The sequence below is a fragment of the Cibotium barometz genome, chromosome 52 (assembly GCF_041138505.1).
Source record: "Cibotium barometz isolate CiBa-2024 chromosome 52, ASM4113850v1, whole genome shotgun sequence".
NCBI lineage: Eukaryota > Viridiplantae > Streptophyta > Polypodiopsida > Cyatheales > Cibotiaceae > Cibotium > Cibotium barometz.
Window position 1 is genome coordinate 43163459 of NC_141097.1, and position 18265 is coordinate 43181723.

At 42.8% G+C, this 18265-nt stretch overlaps 2 protein-coding genes across 3 annotated transcripts; both read left to right on the forward strand.

Moving 5' to 3' along the window:
- Positions 1–5637: 5637 nt before the first annotated feature.
- LOC147609153 (polyadenylate-binding protein RBP45-like) lies at positions 5638–16073 on the forward strand. 2 transcript variants are annotated; one of them, XM_086788110.1, is made up of 6 exons: positions 5638–6003; positions 7714–8197; positions 9820–9884; positions 10058–10188; positions 15460–15556; positions 15642–16073. In XM_086788110.1, the coding sequence occupies exons 1-6, from the start codon at positions 5743–5745 to the stop codon at positions 15816–15818; spliced, it is 1215 nt and encodes a 404-aa protein (XP_086644236.1). In that variant the 5' UTR covers positions 5638–5742; the 3' UTR covers positions 15819–16073. The 2 variants fall into 2 exon arrangements, with proteins under 2 accessions (XP_086644236.1, XP_086644237.1); XM_086788111.1 differs by having other exon boundaries at positions 5640–6003; positions 9820–9878.
- On the forward strand, positions 10469–14595 carry LOC147609154 (uncharacterized). Its single transcript, XM_086788112.1, has 2 exons — positions 10469–14224; positions 14327–14595. Exons 1-2 carry the CDS (start codon positions 14028–14030, stop codon positions 14499–14501), a joined length of 372 nt encoding a protein of 123 aa, XP_086644238.1. The 5' UTR covers positions 10469–14027; the 3' UTR covers positions 14502–14595.
- Positions 16074–18265: the final 2192 nt, after the last annotated feature.

Sequence of the window (18265 nt, forward strand, 5' to 3'; positions counted from 1 at the left end):
CGACGGTTGTTGTCTATTGCTTCTTCCATTTGTGAATGCGTGGAGTTCTCTTGGGAGGTGCAGTACCCCATAACATCTATTCTTTGACATGGTAAAGTTTATCGACTAGGTTCCATTGCATTCCCTGGCGGGAGTACCCAATTGTGAGCTTTAGAGTGTCATAGTCATCCTTATCTTCTGGTTTCAGAGGATTGAAACACTGACCTTTGCTTCCATGGTAAAACCAAAGGAACTTACTTATACAAGGTTATTCAGGCCTACCACAAGTGTCAAACACTTCCATGTGTGTAATAGGGTCTCCAATCCCATGCGTGGAGTTCTCTTGGGAGGTGCAGTACCCCATAGCATCTATTCTTTGACATGGTAAAGTTTATCGAATAGGTTTCATTGCATTCCCTAGCGGGAGTACCCAATTGTGAGCTTTAGAGTGTCATAGTCATCCTTATCTTCTGGTTTCAGAGGATTGAAACACTGACCTTTGCTTCCATGGTAAAACCAAAGGAACTTACTTATACAAGGTTATTCAGGCCTACCACAAGTGTCAAACACTTCCATGTGTGTAATAGGGTCTCCAATCCCATTGAACTAGCATTAATTTTGCGATTTGCATAGGTTTGATAGTATTTTGGTGTCTAGGATTCAGTTCGATTTGCTGCAATCATTGGTGGTGGTGTTGTTGCTACTAGCCCCATTGCTATCTCCCTCCCTCCCTATTTATGTTGCTATCCTCAAGATATATTCAGTGGTGGTTAGAGTAGAGATTAGTGGTGTAGGTAGAGGTTGAGGTAGTGGTGGTGGCTGCTGGGAGTGACAATGTGTGTACGGGTAGGTTGGTGGACACATGGTATATACTGGGTGTTGCCCTTTCCCCTGAGGTAAGTTGGTTGGTGGACACATGGTATATACTCGTGGGGTGTTGCCCTTTCCCCTGAGGTAAGTTGGGGTATTGGAGGGTAGATGTGTAAGGCCAATTTATACTATTGCCTGTATGCTCCTCTAGGGGTCTAGTATGGAGCTCCTTGCTCTATGCCGCAAGGTTTTGATAGTCATGTACCCGACAGTTGGATCGACTCTTCAGTCCTAGTGGCTTGGGTGGTTACTATGGCCTCTTTGGTCGCATTAAACCTAAATCCCCCTACACTGCTCATACCGAGGTCTAATGTTGCGTAGCCATGAGGAACGACTGGCCTGTAGGCTATTCCGAACACTCCAAGGTTCATGTCTAGAGAGCAATACCTGAGCCAAAAGCTACAAATGTAACTACTGTCTTTGGCAACCATTCCAGTTGTGGTTCTAGGAAGGATTATTCCTCCTTAGAGCCATGTAGGAAGGAGTAATCCTTCCTCTACATGGTTGGTGCCTCTTGGAAGTAGATGCCTCCATGCTTAATCTTTTAGGTAGCCTCTCACTTGTTGGACAGTTTGACTCCCACTCCTTGGTTGGACCTCACGTGATAATGTTTCTAATGATGTCTAGTTATAGGGGAGTCACACACTCTAACCTCGTGGTTTATATGCATCTGTGAAGAGATAGGTTCCCAGTAATAGGGTTCACTCAAGCTAGCATCCTCGCTATTGCTCGAATGTTTTTGTTCCTAGGGTTTCCTGGCTCTTGTGAGGTCTTAGGGATTGTAAAGCGGGCACAAAAATTTCTCTTGAGAAGGTACTCTTGATTCAACATAGTTCAAGGTACTCTCCTCGAGCATGGGATTGAGTCGAAAAATACTCCCTGACCTCATGTACATGTAAGGGTGATCAAATTAGAGCACACCCCTCCTCAAGTCAAGCAGTGGTACTAGATATTCCGGATTCAGTATGTTTTTTAGTCTCTGTTAGACTTGTGAACATGCGTTTACAAGTTGAGAACGTACACTCCTGTGTAGTTATGTGCGTGGCTTAGTGAGTTGTGAATGTGCATGGCCAAGTCTTAGTTAGACTTACAAATGTGTGTTCACAATCTTAGGAACGTGCATGGCTTGGTATGATTTGTGAACGTGCATTCCAAGATAGAAACGTGTGTGACTAAGAAAGATAAGAACGTGCGTGGTTAAGAGTCTGTGGACTAATGAACATGCATTCATAAGTAAGAACGTGTGTTCCCACTTTGACACATGCGTACATAATTTTGACAAGTATGCCATCAACAGTGCCAAAGATGTTCGTCGATTGAGAACACTTGAGCCTTATAAGATAGAGAGAAGGAGAAGAGAATGCAAGGGTCTTGTCAATTTGCACCTCAAGCCACTCTTGGTAGAGTAACTCTCGCTTGTGGAGAGCTAGGGTCCTGAACCTTACCTCCTTTGTTATCACCACAAAGGAGCTTTGCAAATGGGTAGGGAGCAAAGAGAGAGAGAGAGAGAGAGCTATGGAAAGCTCAACCTCTACTTCGACACCACAGTGAGTGAATGCATGAAAGAGTAAACAAGAGAAGGAGAGGGGGAGAAGAGATATATAGACACCCTTACATTAATTAATGCACCCTATTGAATAGACACCCTTGTGAATTATGAATAATATGTCTACCTACTATGTTTATAAATTGGGCGACATTATCTTTTTTTTTCTTATTCCCTTTTTTTAAATTATCTTTTCTAATATTTTTCTCTAGGCCTATTAGAGCTCACCGAGTGTGCTTTAACATCATTGTTAAGGGACTCGAGGGCATAGGGTTTTCCCTTTTTTTTTGTGGGTGGGGGGGTGGGGTGGGTAGGAGGAGGGGAAGCAATCGATAGCTTTACATAAGAGGAGCCTGCCTCTCTCTCTCTCTCTCGCACATGACGATAGGATACGGCTCAAGATGGAGGGCCAAAACACTCTTTCTCTTCCCTTGTCTCTTGCTTATTATGGAGAAAGCATGGGGTGTGAAGGTGATATGTAGAGGATATCACCATCTCTCTCTGTTTGTCATTCTTTCTCTCTCTCTCTGTCTCTCTGTCTCTCTGTCTCTCTCTCTCTCTTTGTGACCAGTTCAAACCTTAACTACTAAGGTCTCTTGCCAAGAGGAGAGAGGGGGAGAAATCGATAGCTTTACATAAGAGGAGCATGCATCTCTCCCCCTCTCGCAGATGATGGTAGTAGACGACGCAAGATAGAGGGCAAATATGCTCTCTCCCCCCTTGTCTCTTTGCTAAAGGAGAAGGCACGGGGTGTGAAGATGATATGTTGAGGATTTCACCATCTCTCTCTCTCTCTCTCTCTCTCTCTCTCTCTCTCTCTCTCTCTCGCTAGTTCAAACCCTAACTTGTAAGGTTTCTTGCCAGGAGGCAACTTTACATTAATTAATGCACCTTTGATAAATGAGCCAAAGGAGACTTAAGAAACCGTACATTAATTAATGCACCCTCGATAAATGAGCAAATAGACACCCTTACATTAGTTAATGCACCCTAGTGAATAAACACCCTTGTGAATGATGAATTATATATGTCTACCTACTATATTTATAAATTGGATGACATGATCTTTTTTTTTCTTATTCCCTTTTTTTGGATTATCTTTTCAAATGCTCCTAATAGGTCATGAACTTTGACGAGTGAAAATAGCAATAAATCAAATATGTAAGACATGAGGAGCATCTCCGCATGCACAAAGACACATATCTTTAATATGCAAGACATGAGGAGCCTCTCCTCATGCACAAAGACATGTCTTTCTCTAGACATATTAGAGCTCACTGAGTGTGCATAGCATCATCGTCAAGGGACTCAAGGGCATAGGTTTTTTTTTAATATAAAAAATAAATTGGGGTGGGGTTGGTGGGAGGGGGGAAGCAATCAATAACTTTACACTACCTTTCTCTCTTCCTCTTGTGGGGATGATGATAGGATGACTCAAGATGGAGGGCCAAAACCCTTTTTCTCTCCCCTTGTCTCTTGCTAATGGAGAAAGCATGGGTGTGAAGGTGATATGCAGAGGATATCACCATCTCTCTCTATTGGTCATTATGTGTGTGTGTGTGTGTGTGTGTGTGTGCGTTGACTAGTTTAAACCCTAACTACTAAAGTCTCTTACCAGGAGGAGAAAGGGAGAAATTAGAAAGTGCATAAACATGGAGGTTTGGAGGAGGAGGTGGTGTAGTAGCCATAAATGTTGAGCCAAAGGCAACCTTAAGAAACCTTACATTAATTAATGCACCTTTGATAAATCAACTAAAGAAGCCTTAAGCAACCTTACAACCTTACATCCAGCTGAGCTAAATTGTGAAATATTGTAACAGAATTAGGAGAGTAAGGTGGAGTATAAGTACTTGGAAGGAGAGGTGGAAATTGTTGTGGGGTATAAATATACCTTTGAAGGCACATACCTTTTTGTGGAGAGTATGTATGTGGGCTCTTCCCCTTGGATACAAATTGGTACATAAAAACTTTAATTCAAGGGTTTGACTTAGATGTGGATTTGTAGTTTAGGATGGTAGACATGGTTGCTGGGGATGCCCTGCTATTAGGGGGATGTGGAGCAGAATTGATAAATGGGTATTTTCTAGCATAGGGGTCTTGGGGGGTTGGTTGATGGGAAGAGTGACAGAATAAGAGGGGGAAATTGATTTAGTGTTCAATCTAGTTAGATGTAGTTGTCTTTGGGATATTTGGACCTCTAGAAATTGGTTGGTATTTCAAAAGGGATTAAGGTAGGGGTTAGATGCTATAGAATTGATGTACAGATGTGTGCATCATTGCTGGTCTGTATATTATGTGAATAAGATGAATGACAATACATTTGTAGAGTTACTACAAGCTTTACAGTCTGGGATAGGATGAGCCACTCACATGTTGATGAGATGATTGCACATACTAGGGTAACCTAACCATTTAATGGCATGCGGTAGGCTTATGTAGGGAAAGATTTGAAGGAAGGCTTACCAAAGTTTGGACCTAAGACACAAAGATGGTATTTGAAGGAGAAGCAACTTGTGCACACCTTTATGGCCCCGATCAACGTTTATAGAAAACCTTCAAACTCTTACAACACACCTGTAAAATTCATGATCTCACTTGTGAAATTTGTTTTTGCAATTTTAAATATCTTTAAAATTAGTAAAATTTTAAGCATTTTAGTGAAAAAACCTGTAAATGTTGAAGAAAAACTTGTAAATTTTAAAATTGCAAGTTTTAAGATCTGAGAAGAAAAATATTCTCCTTGAGCACTGGCCTTGATAGAGAACCCTATTGGAAGTAGATCTGATGCGAAGATCTGGACCAAGAAAGAGTTCATGGAGAAGCAGATTCCTAAGGGGTGTAGCATTGAATCTCTCCTAGTTGTTGGCTTGCAGCTGGGGTATCACATTTCTTGGGAGCATTCATCTTTTGTTTGGGAGGAGAAGAGGTGGGATTAGATTTGTGTCTCATTAGATTTGTGGCTTACTTAATAGTGAAGAGTTGCTCTACATCTTTTGATGGGATATGAGTGGCTTTTGTAAAAAGTTATCTATTTGGGCAGTTTATAAATTATTTCCAAAAAAAGCCTTAAGCAATCTTACATTAATTAATGCACCCTTGATAAATAAGTAAATAGAGACTTACATTTATGAATGCACCCTTGGCCTTGACCCTTGTCTTGTGAACGATTATATGTCTACCTTCCGTATTTATAATTATAAATAAATAGATATGTATATGTATATGAGATGAGATGTTATCGTGATCGTGGATGAAGGACAAGGTGAGGGATCGGACGGTGCAGGCGGGGCATTAATTAGGGTTGTGGCTCACTACCGTCAATCTGAATCCAAGAACGCAACGAGGCCATGATGCAGCCAGCACCTGGGCCTTCTTCCATGCCTAGCGAGCAACAGCCGCAGCCGCAGCAGTGGGTGATGTTGCAGCAGCAGCAGCAGCCCATGCAACAGCAATACATGGCGCCCATGCAGGCAGAGCATGCAGGAGTTTATCCGTCGAACTCTTCAGCAGCGCAGAGTCCAGGTGAAGTCAGAACCTTGTGGGTTGGGGACCTGCAGTTCTGGATGGACGAGAACTACATCTACGGCTGTTTCTACCACACCGGAGAAGTAAGTCCATCTTCTCCCTTCGCACAACTCTACTGCACTTAAGCTGGATTTGTGCATAGTTTATTAAGCTTGCAAGATTTAGGGTGATTGGATGGGTATTGGGTTTGGTTGTGTATAGCCCGTACTAGCGGTGGCTGTGCATCATTGGGTTTTAAGTATCTGAATCTAATACTCTGCTTAAACTACACTGCTATTGTGAAAACCTCTCTTTGGTACTGTCATGCAGACAGCTTTTTGAAATATTCAGGGCTATACCTGGTTGGAGTTGGCCATTACAGTACAGTAGATGTTGAACTTGTTAAATGAGAAGAATCGGGAGACAAGACTCCTCGGGTGGTTTTTTCTACAAGTAACCTGAAAGCTAAGAGCTACACATTGAAAGAAGAGTAATTCGTGGGACTCACGAGTCATGATTACTGCCTTTTTCCATTGACGCTTGTTCTTATTTTGTTGATAGAAGGCATAAGATCTCTGTAAGAGCCCCTAATCCTGGACATACGAGGGTATAGAATTTTGGAGAGGCTTGCAGGTCTTTTTAGGCTATATTGGAACATGTCATAGCCACTCTCTTGTGCTACAGGGAGATTTCTGCAGGCACTTTTTCCTAGATAATTTTTTGGTCCAATCAGAACTCACATTCTACATTATAGTTCTAAGAGGGAAGGCCATAGACTTAAACCCAAGGCTGGTTATAAGATTGTGATTTATTGGAAGCACTAAAAAATGAGGGTGTCATAGACAACAAATTACAGGGCATATGCATGAACATGATAGTCGCGATTTTAATAAATTAATTGTACGATCTGCGATTGGTGATAGTCAAACAAAGCTTGCTTAAAGATTAGTGGTAGAGCCCTTCCGCAGAGTGCATTATGTTGTAAGGAGAGTAGTGTAAGATAAAGAGAAAATGGGGAAGACGGCATTCCCCCGTTCAATTTCAGAATTCAGTCTAAGCTTGATTGGACCTTTCTACAAATAGAGATTTCCTTGTTTTGTTACCAAGTTACTATGGGCCATAGGCAAAATCAAATATAATTTAAGTAAATTGGTCAGAGTTCTGCATGTGCCCTTCCCAGCCAGGTTCCTCTTCTGTTGTTAATCTGCCCTACTATATTGCACTAGCAGCTAGGGATTCTATTTAGTCTTCTAAGAGGCAGGGGGCATATAGCAATAGCCCGTCTATAGGTTAGGAGTATTTTGAGTTCTTTTTTTCATCTTGAGAGCTCTATTGGCAGCTCCTATTTTGTTTTTTAAAACGAAAAACTTGTATTGATATTTGGGATGTCTCGTCTGGAGAAATTGGGTTTCCTCCAGGCTGGTTCTTCGGCTAGTTAACATTTTTATGTGAGGGTACTAGGGTTAGCTGTACAGAAGGAGACTCTCTTCAAGTAAAGACTGTCTGTTGTGATATAAAAATATAATGAAGGAAGATCAGTTGAGCTGAACGTATTACGAATGCTAAGAATGGGACCTGATTATTTATATTCGCAGAGCAGGGATACCATAAATTAGAGTGTTTCTGAGTAGTTGTTCCAACTTCTTTGGGTGTTATTCAAGATTTGACATTTTGGATGTTGGCAAATACTTGACTTGGAAATTTAGAAAAGAGAAGTTAGCTTTTTGTTCACACTAGTAGTTGTTATGAAAGTGAATTAAAATACAACAACTATGAGTATGGTTATAACAACAATGAGTATGGTTCTTTTGCAGGTTTCAAATGTTAAAATCATCAGAAATAAGCAGACGATGGTCTCTGAGGGATATGGATTTATTGAGTTCAACTCACATGCTGCTGCTGAGAGGGTTTTACAGACTTACAATGGAGCAATTATGCCACAGACAGAGCAAACTTTCAGGCTGAACTGGGCTGCTTTTGGTATGTCTGACAGGCGAACTGATGGTGTTGGCCAGGATCACACTATTTTTGTTGGAGATCTTGCCCCAGATGTGTCTGATTATGTGCTGCAAGAGACATTTAGGTCTCATTATCCTTCTGTAAAGGGTGCCAAGGTTGTAATGGATACTATCACTGGGCGCTCAAAAGGCTATGGATTTGTTCGTTTTGGTGATGAGAGTGAAAAGACGCGTGCTATGACAGAGATGAATGGAGTCTTCTGTTCCAGCAGACCCATGCGGATAAGTGTTGCAACACCGAAGAAGTCCATGGGTGTAGCGCAGCAGTATAATAACAAAGGTACTGTGGTTCTTTTTTTGTCTCAGGGATCTCTAATAGTTTTTTCTTACTAGGAAGGATGTACGAACAGCATGAATTCTTTGTCTGCCTGCAGTGATATTTTCTGAACTTTCATTTGGTGTATCTTCTGCTTCAAGCCTGCATCAGTGGACATGCAGATTTTTTTGGTTGTTGTCTTTGTCCAAGTTGGTTAATATTCATTCTTTCTTTCCAAAGTGGTGCATTTGCCCAACCAGCTGCAGTGTGTGTGGGAATGTTCTTTGGTGCTAGCCTTCATTATGGATGAGTCTGTTCTTCACCTTCGGAGAAATGATAGCTCAGTATGATGACGTATCTTTATGCAGGAACCTTAATGAATGCACCTTTGGTTTATCCAGGAAGATTTGTCTAGTACAGTGACATATCTTTGTCTAGTACTCTTGGGTGCTGATTACGTCAGTGGGACTGTCACAGCTTGTAGTCTTTGCTATGTATCATTGAGTGGATGATTTGAAGCTTTGTGAGTAGATTCTCATGAAGTCAATATTGCACTTTGGTTGGTGTCAATAACTCGAACATTGCATTCTTATATGGTAGTTGTGTGTAATGGGGGTTTGCATTGATGGTTTTTGCCATGATGTTACATTTCTTCTGTAGAGCTTTACAATGACTTCACAAAGTGAACTTGCTTAATACATTTGAAAATCCTTCCTTTGATCTCGTCAGCTGTGTTTTAGTTTAGTCTATTTTTTGTATCGTAGGTTTGATGTTCCACCCAAGTTTCCTTCTATTCTACAGCTTTTATTGAAGCACCTTGAGTGGATTTAGTCGTAGTTCCATTCTTTCAGTTACCTTCAGTTTTCCTTTCCTGGTTGATTTTCGGATTTAGCAGCTTTTGATGCTGTCAAACTATCAAAGTTTATCAACTTGGGCAAAGTATCAAGGTAAAGAGGATTTTAAAGGCTTATAAGGCTGATTTTGTCTTAAAGCAGGAGGTCAAGAGGCTCTTTTCACTAAGGGGCCCTGCATTACAACACTTCAACAGGAAAGCATCCTGCTGTTTAGTGGGTGGCCTCTCACTTAGGTCAGTGCTCCCATGATTGTCCTTTCACTGAACTTGGTGCATTAAGTTTGGATGTGTAGCATACACATGCCACTTTTCCTCAGTTCTTTGTGTTAATAAAATCATTTACAGTGTTCAGAGCTCATTAATCACGGGGTAGAAGCTTTATTTTATGTGTTTCCCTTTCTATTTGAAGTTGGAAACCTAGACCGAATAGAGCTTGTGTCTTATGTGCACTCATTAAATTTGAATTGACCAGATTCACTATCAAGGTCAGATGTAGTTTGGGCCTTTTACCTGTGTACCAACTCATCAACCTTGATAGATAGAACCCCTTATGGTAATACTTTAGGGATAATCTACCGTGGACGGTCTAACATATATGCATTTGCTTTTGGCCTTCCAATTCCTGGTGGATCAGTCTAAGTATTGGACATACATGTTATTGATGACATGGAGAATTAAGTTAAATTTTCTAAGTCTTCTTAATTGAAGGTGTGCTTCTTTACTGTTTGTAATGAAGTTTCTATGTTGGTCTGCCAACAAACATCTGTAGCTATTGTTTTATTTTGACATGCAGCTTATGGAGCTGCTTCGGCACAAGGTTTTGCGACAGACAATGACCCAAACTATACAACTGTAAGGGTATTTTCTTAAATCCTTGAAGTGTTATGACATTTTTTTCAATGAAGTAATGATCACCCCCTGGACTGCATGCCAATTTCTTCATTCTTGAAAATCCTTTTCTGCTGCTGCTGATAATTGCCCACGATTCATGGCCATTTTCTTAAAGAATGTTGGCAATGCATTGTTTTTAGGTTTTTGTTGGTGGACTCGATCCCAATGCGTCAGACGAAGACCTTCGTCAAGTTTTCTGCCAATTTGGAGAGCTGGTATCTGTGAAGATCCCTGCTGGGAAGGGCTGTGGCTTTGTGCAATTTACACACAGGTAGTGCCCCATAATATCCCCCCCGTTTTGGAATGCATGTGTGATTTTTCATTTACTTTAACTCATCCTTGTTTTACTTGTTTTTTAAGGTCTTTGCGTTTCTTTGCTGATGAGCCATCCCTGATAAAATTTGTACAGTAAGGCTTTAGCTAGCCTCTGGTAGCTTCAAATAGCAGCAGTTGTGCATTGCCTTTTATCCTCACTTTTCTCATTGTGTTGAGTGAAATCTTAAATTTGTCTGTCTTGGACTAAAATACTAACCAAAATGAGGTTGGTGCAGACTGCAAACTGTAGATTACCCAGGCTTGAGCATTGCTACTGGGTTGCTTAAATCCCTCCTCGTCTCCCGTCCCTGTCCCCCTCTCTCTCTCTCTCTCTTCCCCCCCCCACCCAACAACAACCCACACTCTCCTCTCTCCCTGCCCCTTTTCCTTCACCTCCCCTTTGTTGGAATGAGCAGCGGAAATGAGACAAACAACTGAGAGAAAAGAAATGCAGAAATGCTGTATAAACTCTGCTATATACACAATATCCGATACAAACTGGTGTAGGGGGCAAGTGTGGTATATATACAAGAAGGGGCAGCCAGTCGGCCAGTGGGAACTGGACTGACAGCCCCCGTGGAGGCCCACGACTAGGCCTGGCCCAGTCGGCCAGCAAAATGCCTAGTTGGCTGGCCCACGACCAGCACCACTTGGTCGTCCATGACAAAGCCTGGTCGGCCAGCAACAGTTGGGCTATCCTGGCAGCAATCTACTACAGCCGACCAAAGAAAAAGAAAACAGCCCTCCACGTAAGCAATAAAATGGACAATGAGGAAAAATGGAGAAACACTCACATCGGGCGGGCACACCCACAACACTGGCCCTCACTCCCTACAGCGTAATATGGTACAAACAGGATATGATTGCAAACACCCCCTCTCAGCTCCTGGATGGGGAACTAACCCTAGTGAGTTGGAGTATTGACGGAGCATGTGCGGAGGTAGAGGCTTCGTGAAGAGGTCCGCCGCATTGTCCTCCGTCGAACAAAAGACTAGTAAGATGTCACCAGCCAAAATCTTATCACAAACGAAATGATATTGTATCTCTATGTGCTTGGTCTGGGAATGGAAGGCCGAATTCCGAGCAATAGCTATATAGCTCCGGTTGTCGCACTGGATGACCGTGGGTTCCTTTTGTGGAAACCCAATCTCGCCAAGTGACCTCTGTAGCCACACCACCTCGCAACCACCACCACAAGCAGCCCGATACTCGCTCAGTGGAAGACAAGGCAATAGTTGGCTGCCTCTTGCTGCTCCAAGAAATCGCTCTTGAGCCAAGGGTAAAGCTGCATCCCGACGTAGATCTCCTCCCCAATCAGAGTCACTCCAACTGTGGATTCTGACTTGGTCCTTTGATCCCTTTCCAGTGTCATAAAAGAGTGCAAGATCTTTTGTACCCTACAGATACCGCAAGATCTGTAATCGTGCGTCCCAATGAGTCTTTAAAGGTGTCTGTGTAAATGAGCTTAACAACTCCATTGGAAAACTCAAGTCCAATTTGGTGTTCATTGCTCAGCAAACCAAATCCATAAAGTTTGAACCAATAAGTTTCCGATACAAAGAGGCATCAACTTGCTCACAATGATCATGTACAGTAAGTTTGGTATTCGGGTCCATCGAAATAGGCTTGCAGTTCTCCATCCAAAGGCCTCCAGCAACTCATGAACATACGGTTGCTGAGAATCAATCTTTTGGTTTCAAGCCTTGGGAGCTTGTTTAAGCCATACAAGGCCTTCCGCAACTTGTAAACCATACCTTTTGATCCTGAAACCTCAAAGCATGGAGGTTGCTCAACATACTTCTCTTTCTGCAAGGGCATTGGGCAAGAACTGTCCAAATCGTGGTCATCCTAGCCGTCAGTGTATAAGTGTCCTTATAGTCGATGCCAAGCTGCTGAGCATAGTCCTTAGCCACAAGTCTAGCCTTGTGCTTGACTACGGATCCATCGTACGTGTACTTGGTCTCTTGTAGATCCACTTGACACCAATGACTAACGGCCTCCGAACCCACTCCTAAGTCTCATTCTTCTCCATGGCCTCTAGTTCCAATTGCATGGCTTTTCTCCAAGTCTCTTGAGAATATAGTGGTTGTGTATAGTGTGGTATGGTACGGTATGCGTATGAGTACGTAAAGTACACATCGAGATAAGTACTTTAAGTATGTTCACTTTTTTAAAATAATATATATATATAATAAAAATGTATATTATAAATCTTGATGCCTTTAGAGATGGAAGGACGACTCTGTTGAGCGGAAGAAGTGAGTGAAGTGGTCGTGAGAACTCGAGACCGAGCTCGAGTGACTCGTCCATCAATGCTCTCGAGCTCTCTATGAAGCTGTTTGTTCATATCCTCTTGCTCGAGGCTGAGCTCAAGTGACTCATCTATCAATGCCCTCGAGCTCTTTGTGAAGCTATCTGTATATCTCCTCGCGCTTATCACATACTATGTCACTCTCCTCGGCATGTTGTTGTTTGTGACACTCCAGCTCCTCAACATCAACCTGCATACCATGTATTCACTAGTAGTTATTAGTGACTAGTCACTTTAAACTTGTTATGAAGTATGGGCACGGATAGCATGGTGCTGATACGGTACGTATTGAAAGTACTGAATGGATGAGTACGTGTACAGAATGCAACTATGCCTCGAAAGGAGCTTCTTTAACTCAAGTAGGCTCCGTGTTCCGAATGATACGAGACATCAAGGCATAATTTACTTGCAAATGCTTCTCTGGTTGACATTTGTCATGAACTCTATGTGATCTTCAAGGTCCATTCTTTGTGGTTCACTCGGAGGGATACTCTGTCACACGAGACTCTCGAATGGTATCCAACAACCACTTTGGTACTCGAACAGAACGCAGAGCCTCTTGCTGTTGCTGTGGCACATCTTCAACCTCGGGCTCAACCTCAACAATTGATTGAGGTTGGCTAGCTATCCCCCCAGTACTCAGCTTTCTATTCTTCTTTGATCACCAGTGGGAGGCTCCGCACCATTACTTGGGAGGAGCTTGTGCCGATGGTTTTGGACCAAGAGGAGCGGTTTCTGAACCCTCCACAAGGCGGAGGTTCTGAGACTTTGACTGGCGAGCAATCAAAAGGCCGCAACAACAACAACAACAAGGGCAAAGGGAAGTCTTCACAATCGAGGTCTTCTGAGAAGACGCCCGACTAAGATCATGATGCTTTGAAGGCCGAGCGGCCTTGTAACCACTGTGGCCAGAAGGGTCATTATTGGAGGAAATGTCCCGAGTGAAGAACCGAGAAAGGCGTCGATTTCTCAGTTGCAGCCGCGAAGACTCTAGCTTTGTGCACTTGGAGACTATGGACACCAGAGCTTCATCTTCTTTGAGCAGGGAGGCCGTTGGTCTTACCGTTGGGGATACTCGGGAGTGGATTCTTGGCAGTGGTGCTTCCAAGCACATGACTCCTTCCCGATAGTTGTTACATAATCTTCGGAGGCAAATAGGTCACATCTTTTTTAGTGACAAATCCACTATCCCAATTCATAGTGAGGACACGTTGGAGATCGTTCCCAATGGCAGAGGAGGGAAGCATTCCCCCCATTTCTTTATGTTCCATCTCTTGGTTTTCATCTTTTGTCAATGCATGAGGTTTGCAAGACTGGCATGCGGGTGGAGTTTGATGACCATTCAATTGCTATCCGAGACAAAGCAACAAGCCAGGTTGTTTGGGAAGGCGGAGTGGAGAATGGGATTTACAAACTCTCGGTACTCTCTTCTCTTACAAGTACTCAGCTCGGTGATTTGTGGCATTTTTGTTTTGGCCACTTGAATGCGGACGCGCTGCGACGGGCTTTTCGGGACCAGATGGTGGATGGCTTGCCAGATGTTGAATGTGGACGCGCTGCGACGGGCTTTTTGGGACCAGATGGTGGATGGCTTGCCAGATGTTGGCAGCAGGCAGAGACATTGCAGTTCTTGCATTTGTGGGAAGCAACATAGGGAGTCTTTTTCGAAGCAGGCTACCAGGTGAGCTTCGAAACCACTAGAGTTGGACTTATGTGGGCCTATGCAAACCCCATCCTTGGAAGGAGCCTTGTATTTCATGCTAATTGTGGATGATTGTAGCAGGTTCACATGGGTGTATTTTCTGCCACGTAAAGACCAAGCCTTTGCTCAATTCAAGGATTGGTATGCTTTGGTGGAAAAGGAGTTTGGATTGCAGGTAAGACTTTTCAAGCTGACAAAGGAGGGGAGATCTCTTCCAAGGATTGGTATGCTTTCTGTGGTTTTGTGCGGAACATAGCATCAAGCGAGAGCTGGCCAATACAGGGTCGCCTTCAAAGAATGGAGTCCAACACTGTGGTGGAGATGGCGAGGACGATGTTGGAGCATCGAGAACTTCCTCGTCCACTTTGGGAAGAGGTTGTGGCTACGTTTATCTATATCCTCGATCGATCTCTGATGATTGCAATGCCTAAAATGATTCCGTTTGAGGCTTATTTTTGCAGAAAACCAAATGTCTCCCATTTTCGTGTTTTTGGGAGTGATGCCGATGTTCACATTCCAAAGACGTAGAGGGGTAAGCTTGACTTAAAGTCCCAGATGCTTGTTTTAGTGGGCTATAACTCTGTTTCCAAAGGCTACAAGTTCAATATCCGATACAAACTGGTGGGGGCCAAGTGTGGTATGTATACAAGGGGCAGCCAGTCGGCCGGTGAGAACTGGGCCGACAGCCCCTGTGGAAGCCCACGACTAGTCCTGGCCCAGTCGGCCAGCAAAATGCCTAGTCGGCTGGCCCACGACCAGCACCACCTGGTCAGCCATGGCCAGGCCTGGCTGGCCAGCAACAGTCGGGCCCACCTGGTAGCAATCTAATACAGACGACCAGGGAAAAAGAAAACAGCCCCCCACTTAAGGAATAAAATGGACAATGGGGAAAAATGGAGAAACACTCACACCGGCGGGCACACCCACAACACTGGCCCTCACTCCCTACAGTGTAATATGGTACAGACAGGAAATGACTGCGAACACCCTTTCTATAAAGTCTGTATATTTTCACATTTTTTCCTTCCAACATGGCACCAATCAAAAGTAAGAGTATCGAAAGCATCCTTGTATCTCTGATGATTGGGGGAAACTTCTAGTTTACTTACATGATAGTCTCAACGAGAGTTTGTAGTAGAAGAGAGTGTATAGTTTTGTATTGAATCTTCTGTTAAATGGTTCACAATGTAAGAGTACCATGCCTTTATTTGCAGGGCTTGTGCTGAGGAGGCCATACAAAAGCTCCATGGAACAGTCATTGGGCAGCAATCTGTGCGCCTTTCATGGGGAAGAAGTCCAGCAAATAAACAGGTTTGTGGATTTACATCCATTTGCCTTGTTTCTCAAGTGCTTTTATATCTGCATATTGCATGTTCTTATAGCCAGGCTTTTGCAGAGACAGGGCGGAGTCTGGGGGCAAGTTGATTCTGATCCAAACCAAGGAAACTTGGGTTATTACAGTTATGGACAAGGTTACGAGGGCTATGGTTACGCCCCTCCACAACAAGAAGGAACTGTGTATGCTTACCCTAGTTATCCTGGATATGGAAGTTACCCTCAGCAGACGTCTTGAGGGGATCTAATGGATTATGAAAATGGATGACCAGCTAACTGTGTAGGTAGGGTACCATTGGCTAATGACGGTAGGGAGTTTTATTGATGGTTCTTTGTTCTTGATGGAATTCCCTATCCTTCTCGTTGACGTTGATTTTATGCTAGAATATTCTTGACCGGTCTGTATGGAGTATGCCAGTTGTCAGTATGTGCTGATTACCTTTTAATGTGTAATCTTGTTTGTGACTGAATAGACTGTCTAGCCTTCAGTTATTGTCTTCGTGCACCTACAAAGAATGTTTGTCTTCGTGCTCCTACAAAGAATGTTAAGTTTTTGCTATACGTAAAATAAGGATTTTGCTGAGGAATAACAACAAAGTTCAGAGGAAACGAACATTTAGTATGCTAAAAGATGGTGACACGTCTTTGGCTTGCTTCAGAGGATCTTTATGAAGAGGAGAGAGGAGAGGGAGGTCCAAATTAAGGTATTTTGATGGTGTGTGTGCATTATGAACTTAGCTCAGCCTGTGTTGTTATACTAAGATTCTTGTCTTGAAAGACATTACTTATAAAAGGGGTGTGTCTGAGTCCTGTGTTGTTTGGCACAGTGATATATTGGTCACGGTGTTCCTTCTCTCTGGCCAAGGATTTGGCTAGCAAGGATATTGATAAGCTTGCTAGTACTGGATAGCTCAGTGTATTGATTTCATTTGATAAGGTTGGCTTTGTTTTTGTTCTAATGGCGCAATGCCCAGTTTTATGCACAGTTTAACGTGCAGCTAGAAAGCCACCTCACCATTGGTACAAAAAGGGAGAAGAAGGCTTGAATTCTCATCCATGCACAATCAAAGAAAGAGAAGTTAAGCTTTGACCAGTTTGTTTATTCATTCATGTTTTGACTTCAGAGTGTGGCCTCAACCCGTAGGGATTAAGGTATTTTGAATCCTACAGTAATTTTTCTACCAGTCATTCATTCCTTTGAAAGTCGCATAGGCAGGTATGTAATTTTGACTCGGGATCTTTCACTTGTGTTCAAGCTTGTTGGTTTGAAGGATACGTACTAACTCTGATGAAGGTGGGAATGATACTCACATAAAGGTGGGAATGATGCATTATATTGGTCATTGTTGTCCTCATTGTATATGCCAAGTGTAAGTGCAAGTGTTCAATTAATTAATGGTATTGAACAACTATGATGATCGTGTGTACGTTTTAATGCAGTAATCAACTCAGTATGGTGTTTTGTCTCCCATAATCTAATATCTTTTTTCCTTCCTGCCTGCCTGCCTGCCTGTTGAGAGAGAGAGAGAGAGAGAGAGAGAGAGAGAGAGGTCGCCCTTAGGTAGGTCTACGACTGACAGAGAGGTGCGCAGCACAGCTAGGCTTACAACCTTAACAGAAATATTCACGTGACTCTCAAGCTTGCCGATTTGAAGGATCTTAACTCTAAAGTGAGGGTAATACTTGATATTGGTCAGTATCTTCTTTATGTCAACCTTCCAGTGTAAATGCTAGATTTTCCTTACAGTGCTGTCAAATAATGTTTGGTGAAGAGATGAAATCACTGAAGTGTCATGATATGATGCAAGTTTTCAAACTACTGATGTAAATTTCAAGCAGCACAGGAAGGATTTCCAAGTTTCTGTCCCAATGATTTCGTAGTTTATATCAATTTCTATGCAACGAGAACATTATCAACAGACAAAAGGTTCAATTAAAGTTGAGGATTAATTTTGAGCCCAATCCCACTATTCAAGTAGTTGTTCCAAAATGGGGGTTTTGACCATTAGAGAATATTAGGAGTGTGCGTGCTACATTTTAGGTACATTTGTGCGTAAGCCCACTTCTAGAGATGATGACCAATAAAAGTTTGTGTTGCGCAAGGGATGGAAGAACAGCCTCTGACCTTGAAGAAGATAGACGGTAGGTTTTCAACGGTGTCTTGTTCACACAAGTGCAAGCATCATCCCCACTTGTGGAAGGCCATACAAGCATGCAGTCATATACTCACTTGGCAAGATTGTGCTGATGTTAGTTGCATATAGTGTTGTAGTCTCATATATGTAATGAAGTAGATTTGGTTGCACATGCACATGCACATGGGGGATGGGGCCTAGGCACTTGTGTCTAGGATCATTTGCATGTGTACTTTTGGGGGCCCTTCGGTATTATTAGGCATAGGGCTCATAGACATTGTACCTTTTTCACTCCATGCTTTGAGTGGTTAACCCTAGTTTCTTGTAGTGGTATCAAAGCCCTTGGCTTAGACCCTGCTGTGGTATTAGAAAATGATTATCATCTAATCATTCTTTTAACAAGGGTCTAAGCCAAGGGCTTTGATACCACTACAAGAAACTGCATGTGGTATTAGAAAATGATTATCATCTAATCATTCTTTTAACAAGGGTCTAAGCCAAGGGCTTTGATACCACTACAAGAAACTAGGGTTAACCACTCAAAGCATGG

Excerpts from the sequence above, each read along its gene's own strand:
- LOC147609153 (XM_086788110.1), top strand. The coding sequence starts at position 5,743 with ATGATGCAGCCAGCACCTGGGCCTTCTTCCATGCCTAGCGAGCAACAG. Across the intron at positions 10,189-15,459 it reads TTTGTGCAATTTACACACAG|GGCTTGTGCTGAGGAGGCCA; the intron begins GTAGTGCCCCAT and ends CTTTATTTGCAG. Across the intron at positions 15,557-15,641 it reads GAAGTCCAGCAAATAAACAG|AGACAGGGCGGAGTCTGGGG; the intron begins GTTTGTGGATTT and ends AGGCTTTTGCAG.
- LOC147609154 (XM_086788112.1), top strand. The coding sequence starts at position 14,028 with ATGCGGACGCGCTGCGACGGGCTTTTCGGGACCAGATGGTGGATGGCT. Across the intron at positions 14,225-14,326 it reads TTTTCGAAGCAGGCTACCAG|GTTCACATGGGTGTATTTTC; the intron begins GTGAGCTTCGAA and ends TGATTGTAGCAG.